Below are 12,665 nucleotides of genomic sequence, written 5' to 3'. Positions count from 1 at the left end.
ACAGCAATTTCTAGGGGATTGGCAGTAGTGGAGAAATGGTCTCCAGCATCGCCCAGGGCCCGCAGCAGCCGGTTCCGGGCCCTCCCCGCAGATGAAGAGCCCCGCAGCCCCGGGAGAAGCAAGACCCACTTCCGGGTTTGGAGGCACTCCCTCCTGGCCCCTCCCAGCACCCGGTTACGGCGTCTCCGGACGCATGCGCAGCACTCGTCTGCCGCTCTGGGACTGGCCCGACTTACCCTAAACAACTAATCCGCTCCTCCCCCTCCCGCTTGGGGCGTACCATTCGCGTTTGGGGGGAGGCAACGCGTCCCAGGGTACTCAGAAGCCCTGCTCTCCTTCTTCAGACGGGGAGAAGGTAAGTTTGCCTCAGATTTTAAAAGTTCCAAGAATACGAGAGCCTCAGAGGCCCGTCGCCGAGTGATAGCCCGACGCTCTCGGCTTTGCCCACAGCCCCATACTCTTCCTTTGAGGCGCTGAACAAAGTGGCACGCCCGGATCCCAGCTGATCAGCTGCTGGGCTTTGGCGGCGGCTCCCCCGGGCGAGACCATTGTGACTCCTTGGGAGGGGTGTGTGAGGAGGGGAGGGGGCGGAGCGGCCATTGTCCGGTCAGCGCAGCCTCCGGGGGAGGGGAGAGTGACGGAGCGAGCGGGGCCCTTGACTTCACAGCGGCCGCTGCTACGCCAGAGCCGGCGGGGGCCTCAGGTCTTTCCCAGCGCCGCCGCACGGGACATCGCTCTGGCTGCGAGCGGCGGTGGGAGCTGCCGAGGGCGCCGGGTCTTCCCTCCTCCCCCGCGGTCCTCGGTTCACCCGTACGCCCCTCCTCCTCAGCTCCCCTCCCTCTCCTCTCCGCACCTCCCCCGGCCCCCCCGTCTCTGCAGGCCGAGTGGTGCGGCCCGCCTCCAGCTGACCGGCCTGGAATCCCGGCTCGGAGCCCCGGACTCGCGCCCGCCCGCGCGCCCGCTCCCTCCCCCTCCCCCCGCCCCGAGCCCCCCGACGCCGCCGCCGTCGCCGCCGCCGCCTCCTTCGAGCGGGGCCCAGGCCCAGCCGCCGCCACCGCTGCCGCCGCCGAGCTCCGCCGCCGCCGAGCACCATGGGAGACGCCGGGAGCGAGCGCAGCAAAGCGCCCAGTCTGCCGCCTCGCTGTCCCTGCGGCTTCTGGGGGTAAGTGTCCGGCCGGGTGGGGGCGGGGGTCGGGGGCGCGGGCGCGGGCGCGGGGGCTGCCCGGGCAGGCCTTGGGGCCGCGGGAGGCCGGAACCCTGGGGGCTGGGCCCTAGCCGGGCCTACTGGGAGGAGGCAGGGGCCGCATCTCGGGGAGGGGCGCTGGGTGGGGAGCTGGAGGTGGGCAGAGAAGGCCCTGCCCGGGGTGCTCTGCCACCCTCTGGGACTCTCCTACCTGAGGTTTGGGCCAACAGGGGCCGCCCGGGCCACGGGTGAGGGGGGCAGGGCAGGAGGGAGGGATGAGGGGGCGGTGTTGGCACCTCCGGGTGGAGCTGGGGTGCCCCTTTCCCTTGGCATGTGGAGGCCAGCCCTCCTTCCCCGCCTTGGATGAGTTGGTGCCCAGGCACCAGGAGGGTATTTCCTCTGACTTTTTCACCCCCCCGCCCTGTCCCCCAGAGACTTGCATCATCACTTCCTAAATTATATCCCAGTGCCCTATTTGCTTTTAGGAAGCTGTTCACACGTCACCCATTTTTTAAAAATCCAGCCCGGAATCCAGGCTAATGTAAAGTTATAAGACTGTAGAGGTCTCACCTTTATTTAAAACACGTTTCAGAAGATCTGTAAAATTTTCTTGTCTAAAAAAAAAAATAAATAAAACTCAAGTCAGCCTGGCTTGGGAACGTGAGAGCCAGTTTGCTCAATTGGCACAAATTCCTTTCTCCCCATTTTTTTAAATGATAAAAATATTCACATTGGCCAGGCTGCATTATTACTTGGCCATCCTGTGTTAGAGTGAAAAAATAGGAGGTGGGAAATCAACTTTTCCACATATAGTTAGATTTTAAATTCTCCTTGTAATGCTTGGAGTTTCGTGAATTTACCACCCTTCTTTCCTAACAGGTGCCTCCATCCTACCTTATGATTCTAATTGTATTGTAAAGAAACCGGAGACTTTGAAGGACTTTTGTGATTGAGCCCCTTTTTCTTTTCTTTTTTTTAAAATTTTCCTAAGACATAGTAGATTTCAAGGTGCATAGAGGCAGTAAGGAAATGATTATTTCGGCGAGAACATCTTGGGAAGATGTATTTGAGTATTTTATTTTTGCTACCTCCCAGGTGTTAGGAATGGTTGAGGTACAGATTAAGTCTGATTTGGGGGAGTGCAGAGAAAGATTAGAAAGTGGATCTTAATGTAGTTTTGTGTGGAATTTGTCAAATTCAAAGTTCGCAACAAAGAAATAGTTTCTCATTTTCTCATCTTTCTGCCTTTTCTTTCTCAAAAAATTCCTGGTGGAAAGAGGTTAGTCAAAAATAAGTTATGGTATTACCAAAGGTTTTGAAGATGTGAAAATATTTTAGGTTTTATAGTCTTCCTAATAATTGGGTTGGCTGCTAAGTGCTTTCACAGGTCATCTAATTCCCAGAAATCTTAGGAGGTAGAACCATTATCTCTTTATAGATGAGGAAGTTGAGGCTTAAGAGGGTGGATAACTTGCCCCTTGCTTACAGGGAGTTTAGAGTGGAGCTGGTGAGCTCTCCAGAGTGCTTGGTACCATCACGTTTATGACATCAGTCTACTGCCCTGGAAAAATCTGGTGTCACAGCCTCTCATTGTAACTCATAAGAAGACATGTGGCTCAAAGAAAGTAGCTGCCAATGGCAACTAATGCCCAGGTTGTATCAGAGGCTTGTTCCCTGGCAACGTTTATGTCGTTGGGACCATTATCATGAGTGGAACCCTTATTGAAAGACTTATAGCAAGATGGGGAAACTAAGGAAATGGAATAGCCTTTTACTTTTAGCCAGCAGAGTTCTGAATAATGGCAAGAAAGTTTGGTGTTGCAGGGAGGAATAGTTAAACTGATCTCATACCTGACCTATAAGCAATCAGGCCTGCTTTTTTGTTACTTTCAATTTGGCCCTTTTTAGGAACTGCAGTTTGCCTAACAGGAGTTGTGAGCACAAAACTAATATTTTTATGTTGAAAAGAGTTCTTTTTTAATGTGTAAGGCTTTAAACTTTTCTAAAGGAGTTTGTAGGTAGCTGTGTAGTTTGCATTTTATACCAAAGTGTAATGATATTGCTGTTTAGTTTCATCATAACTGGCTTTGAACATTGTCCCTTATTATATGGGTCACATTCATACTATGTTCATTAAGTAAACTTGAATATATTCAACAAATAATTGAGTGTCTCTGATACAGTGGTGGACAAGGGGGCACTGGCCCCATCCTCTGGGGGCAGAGGGCATAGAGAAGTAAAGGGACGGAATAAAGTGTGTTAGGATTGGTATAGGGGCACTTACCCTAATTGAGGTGGAGGTAGGGGAAGTTAGCCTGGAGGAAGTGACACCAGCCTAGGCCTGCAGGAAGGCTAGGAGAGAATGGAAATAGAGGAGTTTATTTCATGCGGAGGGAATAGCATGGATGAAGGCCTGGATGTGAGAGAGAGCACTCCACATTTGAGGAACCAGAAGTTCACTGGGGTTGATAGGTAGATTGTGAGGGGGGAATCCACTAGAGATGGCCAGAGAAGCTGGTGATGCAGGACTCTATAGGTAATGCCTAAATCTTTGGACTTTTATCTTGAGTTCACTAAGGAACTATGGGAGAACCTTGAGCAGGTAGTGACGTGATTTTCTTTAACGTGAAAGATGGGATGATGTTGAGAGTAGCCTGGGTGTGTGGGTATGATTGTGTGTATGAATGTGATGTTACTATGTTCGTGGGGAGTTGCCAGAGGTTCAGAAGTCTTGTCAGGAGGAGTAACCCAGAGTAGGGATGATTGTGTGTAGTTGCCAGGGAGAATGGAGAGAAGTAGGTAGCTGTGAAAGCCATTCAGGAGGTATCCTTTGCCTTTTCCTTTGATGAAAATGAAGGTGAGTGTGTTATCTGAAAACTTCAGTCAGCATTGCATTCTGTGGAAGCCGTACGTCTATAAAGTCAGCTAGCCACGGCCCACACCCAGCCCTTTGCAGAGGAGCCTCTCACCAGAATGTTCTGGCACCAGTAGACTGAAGGCAGTTCCTTAGGATTGCTCTTCTCTGTAGTGACTTAGGCTGCTGGACTTGCTGTTGAGTCAGGACACCAGTCAGTGGGGCTTGGTTAGATAGGAAAGCTGTGAGGTCTTGCTTGTGGGAATGCAATTAGAAAATGGAATGACAAGAGGAGCATACAATGCAAGTGTGTTGAGTGCTTGAATAAGTAAAGTTTCTACTTTTCCTTCTCTTGGTTTATATTGTATAATTGTGTGCAAGTAATTAAGTTATTATTTTATAGAGACCATCTCTCCACTGGGAAGCATAGCTACCTTGGAAATTGTTGAAGATTTACCTCTTTATAAAAGTCGTAAGGTGGGGTGCCTGGGTGGCTCAGTCGATAAGCGTCTGCCTTTGGCTCAGGTCATGATCCCAGGGTCCTGGGATCGAGCCCCCGCATCGGGCTCCCTGCTCAGCGGGAAGCCTGCTTCTCCCTCTCCCACTCCCCCTGCTTGTGTTCCCTCTCTCACTGTGTCTCTCTCTGTCAAATAAATAAAATCTTAAAAAAAAAATTTGTAAGGTGTTTGCATGGTGTATACAATGTTTTTAGAGTTAATGATCATAAATAGTATTTTCTCTGAGATATGTACTTAAAACTTTTAGTGAAATGTGAGCGTTTTCTTGGCTCATTTTTAGGCATTCTGTAATCATGAGAAAAACATGCTAGTTTGTAATAGTCAAATCTGAAGTGAAATAGTATTTTTTTTAGTTGAAATATACACAAAAGCACTTTTAAACTACACAGGTATAAGTGTTATTAATTGAAGCTACATTTTAAATTGTTCAGATAGTTAAAATGTACTAATACATGTAAATTCATAGGTATTTTCAAAAGTTGTTGAAAGAGCAGACATTCTAAAAAAGAGAGGAAGAAGACTAACACTAATATACTGAGTATTGCAGGATAATAAAAAAGGATAATTAGGTAGGATGGGGAAAGATGGACTTTTTTTTCCTAATTTTACTTATTAAATGTAAAAATTCAATTGTTGATATTTTGCTTTTACAATTGGAGACCATCTCTATTGTAATGTAATACGGAAAATTTTGGGAAGTACTATTTCTTTCATAATTTTAAAATATAGTATACATAAATGTGCAGTCTCATATTTAGGGAATAATGGAGTATTTAAATATGGAATTTATTTGGTAAACCATTGTTTTTGATAAAAAATAAGCTCTTAATGAATCATGTCATAAAATAAATATTACATGGATACATTTTCTTTAGGGAAATAGATAACAGTATTTTTTGTGATCTATTCTGTTGAAGCGTTTTATTCACCAACTAGAGATGCTAGATGATGTATTTTAAATAAAATGGGTTTAGGCAGAGATCAAGAGTCCTCTCACAAACTGTATTCCATTCCTGAAGAGGTTACTAGTAGAAAGTTGATTGAAATATAAAATGATTTGTTTTATTCCATTTTACTTTTGGGAATCACAAGGTATTAACTAGTTAGCTTAAATAGAATCTCTATTTTTTTCTTTTTTCTCCCTCTGAGCCCAGGCCTTGGGAATTGATGTAGAACTCTGTTTCTGTCACTTCGTGAGTCATCTGGCTAGTGTGCCTAGCTCTGAACAGTGTGGGGCCCTGGATTCTTCAGTCTCAGTCTCCCAGTTAGAACATGTTGCAACACTTCAACCAGCTTAACCTGGGCTTTCAAGTTCAAGTGAATACAGCATGAATTACTAGATAATCAGTAGAATGTTTATTCCAGTGATGTCACTGATTATCCCTTGATTATAAAGCCCCCTTAAACATTTCCTTAAAAACAAAACAGCTCATTTGTGCAGTTTTACTTTGCATTTTTGAGTATTGTGCGCACCTGAAGATGTGACATGATATAATGAAATACTCACTGTCAGTATGTTTATCTACTTGCCCTGTTTTCCTGATTGCATTTGGGTATTCAGAAAACATAAAATTTGTCCCTTTGATGTGATGGAACACAGATTTTTTTTTTTTTTAAGAAAACGTGGTCTTTGTTTACACTAGTTTGAGGCAACAGCTTTTTAGAGTTAGATCCAGTTAACGTATAGGACATACAGGTCTTTCGGTATTACCCTTTTCTCCCATTTACTGTCCTCCTGCCTAAAAAAGAGAACTCAGTACTTAAAGTCGTACTGAAGAGTTCTGACTAAAAATCTCTTCTTAATCCTTAATGGTATTAAAGTTAACATTAGTTGTCATAGACTAACCTTTTCCTAGGTAGAAAAATCAGAGAGCTAAGAATCTTTTTTTTTTTAAGATTTAAATATTTATTTTAGGGCGTGAGGGAGAGAGAGAGAGAAGGAGAGCGAGCACATGCAGCACGTGTGGGAGGAGAGCTCAAGCATTAGCATGAGTGGGAGGGGCAGAGGGAGAGGAGAAAATTTCAAGCAGACTCTGCGCTGACAGTAGAGCTCGACACAGGGCCCTATCTCATGACCCTGAGATCCCGGTGCAGCTGAAACCAAGAGTAGGACACTTGCTTAACTGACTGCAACACCTAGGTGCCCCAGGCTAAGAATCTTTTGAAATGAATAAAGTCCTTAAGAAAAGAACCCAGCATGTTAAATATATTTACTGAGAACAGAATACTAAAACTGTGAGAACTAATATAATTTGGATTTTTATTAGATCATAAAGAGGTTGTGTGTGTGCAAACTGATACAAAGTTTGAGAATCCTATAATCATAAAGATTGAGGTTAAAATTCTTTTTTTCTTTTTGAAGAAAGGTAAAGTTTGGTACAATGCCACATGTAGGAAGTGACTGGTCACAACCCAAGACTTGTATAATTTTAATGAGACACTTGAAAAATCGTCCACATTCAGGCTTGTTGTGTGTGTGGGACTTGTATCGAGCAGTTTTTATAAGAGGGACTTCATTCCAACCGGGTGGATGACATAATTGTCACTCAGTTCTGCTAGGGGCTTTGAGAGACAGGCTGATCCTGCTCTGGACTGGGTCCCTACGTAACAAGATTAGGTTGCTGAATGAGATATTTTTAAGAAGAAATTTACTGTATATGTTAAATGCAGAAGAGAGGTTAAGCAACTTTGCTTTAAAAACCAGAATCTAAGAACATATTCTAGAATTGTGCTAGGCATTATGGTAGCCACTAGCTACATATAGCAACTTATAATTCATAGTAATTAAAGTTAAATAAATTCAGTTCTTGAGTTATACTAGCTACATTTTAAGTATTCACTAGCTCAGTAGCTACCCTATTGGGGAACACAGGTACAGAACGCTTCATCCTTCCAGAAAGTTCTTTTGGACAGTGCTCTTCTAGAACATTGACCTGATAGACAACCAGGATTTTCAAGCCTATTTTTTTCTCTCTTCAGTTTTGTTGAGATACAATTGACATTTTCAAGCCCATTTTCTTGTGAGTTCTTCAGACTCCTGTTTTCTTGTCTTTTGAAAATGAGGGACTTGTCTAATTTAGCTCTAAGATTCTTTCCAGCTCTAACATTTTATTTCTATTGGGGGAAGCAATGCTATTGTTAATTCAGATTACTGGGAAGTGTTCCTTTGATCAGTTTGGGAATTAAAATGTCAGTACAAGTTAGTCCATAATTTGAACAGTTTTTTTTTTTTATGTTAGCTTTTAAGTCAATCATCTTTGCTCTTTTCTTAGCATTCTTTAACTGGCAACCTCAGAGGCCTATACAGGGAGGTGTTGGACTAATGGAGAATCAGTTTTTTTATTTCTCTTTAGTGAGAGACTTTTTGAAGGTATTCACCTTTGGACTATGACTTTTGTGGCGGAATATTTGTTTTTACAAATGTAAATCTGATATGGCAGCTTTTGATATGTGATTGGGGATAAGTGCATTGGATTTTCTGGTAAATTCAAGTTCCCATGTACAGAAGAAGGTGGAATGTCTTGAAATATCCAGCAGCAGTGAGCAAAACCACTGTGATGCGCCAGGCTGAGGGAATGGTACGAGTTGAAAGAAAACGCCATGTCATCCTTGAGGCCAGGGGACAGAGCTGCAAACAGTGCTGGACATCTGGAGTTGTGGCTGCAGCTGTTGACCAGAGGAAGGAAGAATGCAGTGGGAGGAAGGTGCAGTACTAGCTCATTGCATCTATTCATTCAGTAGTACCAGATGTCCTGTATCGTAGGCAGGTGTGATTAGGGCAGAAGAATGTCCTGGGAGCTTGCTATCACCCTGGCTGTGGGTGGTTGGTGGGAGGGATGAGAGCAGACCACACCACAGCATTTTGTGTTTCTAATTTGCAGACAGGCTCTATTTAGCCTCGCTGCTGCCTCATTAATAACCTGGGAAAGAGTGAGGTTGGTGATGTACTTGGGACCTTTTGGGGAGTGCCTTTTCTCATTTCTTTCTGCTAAAGTGGAATGGTGTAGAGTAACAGCTGTTGGATGTCTTAGATCTATTTCTTGGACTCTTATGCACTGGTAAGTTGAAGTGCATTTATATAAAATAATCACACTCTCAGCCACACTTTTGGAAGAAGTATTCTGACTATTCAAAAGTATCACAGATACGCTTCCCACAGTCAGGTTCTTGTCCCAGACATTTTATTTTCTCTTGCATGCTTATGTTGGTAGAATTTCTGAACACAGTGTGAGGTTCTGTGGTTTCTGGTACCTAGCTGGAAGAGTGGGGGCAGGAATTCGGAGAACATAGATTGGGTAGAGGGCTTTCCTAAGCATGTCTATGCTTCAAAGTCTGCCTATTTCAGGTCATTGTTTTTCAATTTTCAACCCTTTCTAGGGTGCCTTATATGAATAGATGTGGTGGCAAGTTATTGCCCGAAAGAATGAATGAGATACAAAATAGATTACAATCATTTTTAAACTGTCCAGAAATATATTAACCAGCAAAAAATAATAAAAAATAAACTGGAGGTGGGAGAAGGTATGATATATTTCAGTGTGAGTTGTGTTCTAGATTTATGATTTCTAGATTTTTGCACTTGGGGAGGAATGGATGGTATTATTTGTTTTCTTCTTCAGTTGCCACTGAAATCTAGAAAACCAGGTTTTTCAAGTCTTTGTGTGTTTGCATATGAAACTTTGCATGTGTATATAAAATCTTCAAAGTATATGACTTTACATGATTTTATGTAGTTTGTCTTTCTCGTTTAATGTAACACAAAGCTGTGCGACTCACCTTTAAAAATAAAGGAATGTTCTTGATGCTGATCTATAGAAATGTTCGCTTAGGGGAACTTTTGTTTTATTCTTTTGTTGATTGGGGGGATGTTCATATAATCTTTGAGGCCTATATTCCCTGTTTCTGTGGATAGGTCACTGTTAATTAGCTCTCCCTGTCATCCGTGTCACCCCCCCTTCCCCCCACTGCCAGTGAGAGGTGCTCAAACCATGCATTTTATTTATAAGGCTAATCTTTTTCTTCATTGCATATTGGGCAGGATATAATCAAGGAATAGTTGCTGTGACTTAAATTATAAAGATACAATCTTGAGGGAAAGTATGGAGATTGCATGGTATATACTTGGGTCTCTTTAGGGGTTTATAATCTCAGTATCAGTATGGATTAGTTTAGAAAATGATATCCACAGTAAAAACCTGTTCTGTGGAAGTGTATGTCCCCAAAGACTCCATTTTCTTACCCTTGGTTTTAAACTGTCTAGTGACTAGGGAGGTATTCTAGTTGAAAGCCCCCTAGGTTTACCTGAATAGTTTTCACTAGTTACATTGTATGTTGTTTTGGTTGGAGTTAGTGACTAGGAAGAATGGACTGTGTTGGTTTTGCGTTTAAATTTGGGATGCAAAACAAGTCACTGCACAGGTCTGTATCAACTAGATTTGAGGGTGAGTTGGAAGAGGAAGGACACAGAAGGTGGTCAAGGGGAAGACTGGAGTGTAAGGGGGATGAAAATGGGGAAATGTAGATGGAAGTGGAGTGGTGGTAATTAGGAATGAAGATGCTTTGTGGTCACCACTTTCTAATCAAAATATGAGAGGTGGCTGCATCTGTAACGGCTAGAGAAACTAATGTGAACAGGTGGTGGGTGGGATTAAAGAACATGCTGTCTTCTCTAGAAGTGCAGGGTGTGAGTACCCTGGGGTCTTGCAGGGAAGTGCTAAAGATCATAGAATAGGAGCTGTGGTGCACATTCCAAGCTAAAGTTTAGTGGAAATGAAGCAGCTTTCAGCAGATTGGTGTTCCATCTGTTAGAACCCCCTGAGCTCTTTCTTTTTCTAAGCTCAAAGACACCTTTTCCGCCAGTTAAAGGATGGTGTTTCGTGGTGTCTCTTTGTAGCAGGCTGTGGAGACTCCATCTACCTTCTTTCCCTTATTGGTATTGCCACACCAACTCTATTGCGTGAGATGGATTTTTCTTCTCCCTTCTCAATCCCTGAGTCAGATGGAGAGTTCAACAAAGTTTCACCCATTTTTACTTGCTGTTCACTAGCTTTACTTACTGTTCTTGGAAAAACAACTCTCATAAGCCCTTCTAGATTTTGCAACTAATACTTACGGGGGGAGGTTACATTAAATGTTAAAGAATTTAATAGTAGTGCTGCCTGGGGAATAAGACCTTTCTATTTGCTGAGTGGCTAATGAAAGGTTGCCTGTCATCCAGTCCAGGCTCTTCCCAAGGGCATGCTGATCTCTTATCTCCAGAAAACCGACCGAGTTCAGCAGCTAGGCATGGGTTTTGGAATCGGAATCCTGAGTTTAAAACCTGACTTTGAAACTTTATGCTTGACTTTGGGTAGTTTACCTCTCTGCCTCTTTATCTTTAAAATAATAATAAAAAAGAATATTTTAGAGTTGCTTTGAGGTTTAGTGAGCTCTAAGGCCTGTCAAGCCTTTGGCACATTGCCTGACCGTGGTAATTACATTTACTAAAGGCTAACTTCCCAGCCTTGAATGAAGGAACATTGGTGGTAAATTAGTAGATGCAGAACTATCTTACCTCAACTGGGCAATTTGCACTAATGGCAGTCTCCAGATCAGTGCCACCTAATTAGTTGATGAGGTTTCTGACCAGCCTTTGTCCAGTTTCGCTTTTTCCAAGGCCAGTCTCTTGTTAAATAAGCATTTGTTGAGTACTGTGTTGTGGTCTTGAGCTCTGCTAGGCATAATATACCCTGCTCTGGCTTCTGCCCTAGGAAAGCTTACAGTGTAGAAGGGGAGGCAGACCAATAAACTGACCAAACACCGTGAGGAAATTGCTTTGGGGGGATCATCACAGAGTGATGTGAGCACTGACAGGACATCTTACTGAGACTGGAGTGGAGAATGGCCAGGAGGGCTTCTCTGAGGAGATGGTGCTTAAGCTGGGTATAAAAGGCAGGGGGAACAGCTTGTGCAAAGGAAGAGAGGAATGAGAAGGCACGGCGAATTCAGAGACTTGCAGCTACAGCTCAGTATGTTAGTAGCAGTGTATGGCAGGAGGCAAGATGAAGCTGAGGAGATGAACAGGGGCCAGTTATGAGCATACTTGATTGCTATGCTGTTGAGTTTAGATTTTATCCTGGAAGTATTTGGGACCATTTAAGGATTTTAAAGATGGATGACAGATCATATTTATGTTTCAAAAAATACCTGGCAGCAGTGTGGAGGAGAATTGGAGAGTATAAGCTTGGAAGCAGAGTCCAGTTAGATCATTTAAACCTTTTTGGGCCATGGATCCCTTTGACAATTTGATGAAGACCATGGACCTCTTCTCGGGAATAATGCATAAAATAAAACACCTATGATTATGAAGGAAACCACTTACATATAAATATACTTCTGTCTATATATACTATGGGGTCTGTGGACCCAAGGTAAAGGAACTCTTAGTAGGAAAGCTAAGGATGAATATAGGCTGAAATCTGGGTATTTTAGTCCATTCAGGCTGTTATAACAAAATACCACAGACTGGGTGGCTTATAAACAGCAAAAATTTGTTTCTCATAGTTCTGGAGGCTGGAAATCCAAGATCAAGGCACTGGCAGAATCCGTCAGTCTGGTGAGAGTCTGCTTCCTCATTGATGATGTTGTGTTCTAACTGTAACCTCATGTGGGTGGAAGGAGTAAGGGATCTCTCCAGCCTCTTTTCTAAGGGTACTAATCTCATTCATGAGGGCAGTACCCTTATGGTCTAATCACCTCCCGAAGGTCTCAACTCCAAACACCATCACATTGGGCATTAGGATTCAATGTGTGAATTTTGGGGGGACACAAACATTTCAGTCCATAGCACTGAGTCGGTGAGGACTGAAGAGAGGGCTTGACTCTAAGAGCAGAGATGGATTGGATGAGGTATGGGAAGGTGGAAAGGAGAAGAGAGGCAGCAAGATTTCTGACATGTGCAACTGGGTGAAAGATGGTCAGTCATATGTGGTGGGTATAGAAGTTCTACTTAGAAGCTGGCTAGATTTTGAAAGGTTGTTTGTGAATGCATTTATTCCTAAATTGAAAGTGAAATTGTAGATAGTGATTAATGCCGTTTGTCAGTGATGTGCAGAGTTTTATTTGGTAGAAA

The 12,665-nt window shown here is 43.5% G+C and overlaps 1 protein-coding gene across 2 annotated transcripts in view; it reads left to right on the top strand.

Moving 5' to 3' along the window:
- The first annotated feature begins 338 nt into the window (after positions 1-338).
- ZFAND3 (zinc finger AN1-type containing 3) overlaps positions 339-12,665 on the top strand; it is a 333,302-nt gene continuing 320,975 nt past the window's right edge. Inside the window, exons 1-2 of one of the 2 annotated variants that reach the window (XM_078055385.1) lie at positions 339-355; positions 880-1,162. In XM_078055385.1, coding sequence (XP_077911511.1) covers positions 1,092-1,162 — 71 coding nt within the window. In that variant the 5' untranslated portion in view covers positions 339-355; positions 880-1,091. Of the gene's footprint in view, positions 356-879; positions 1,163-12,665 lie in introns of those variants that run through there. The other variant, XM_078055383.1, reaches the window with a different exon arrangement.

The sequence above is a fragment of the Halichoerus grypus genome, chromosome 9 (assembly GCF_964656455.1).
Source record: "Halichoerus grypus chromosome 9, mHalGry1.hap1.1, whole genome shotgun sequence".
Classification (NCBI taxonomy): Eukaryota; Metazoa; Chordata; class Mammalia; order Carnivora; family Phocidae; genus Halichoerus; species Halichoerus grypus.
This window is presented reverse-complemented; position numbering and strand designations above follow the sequence as displayed.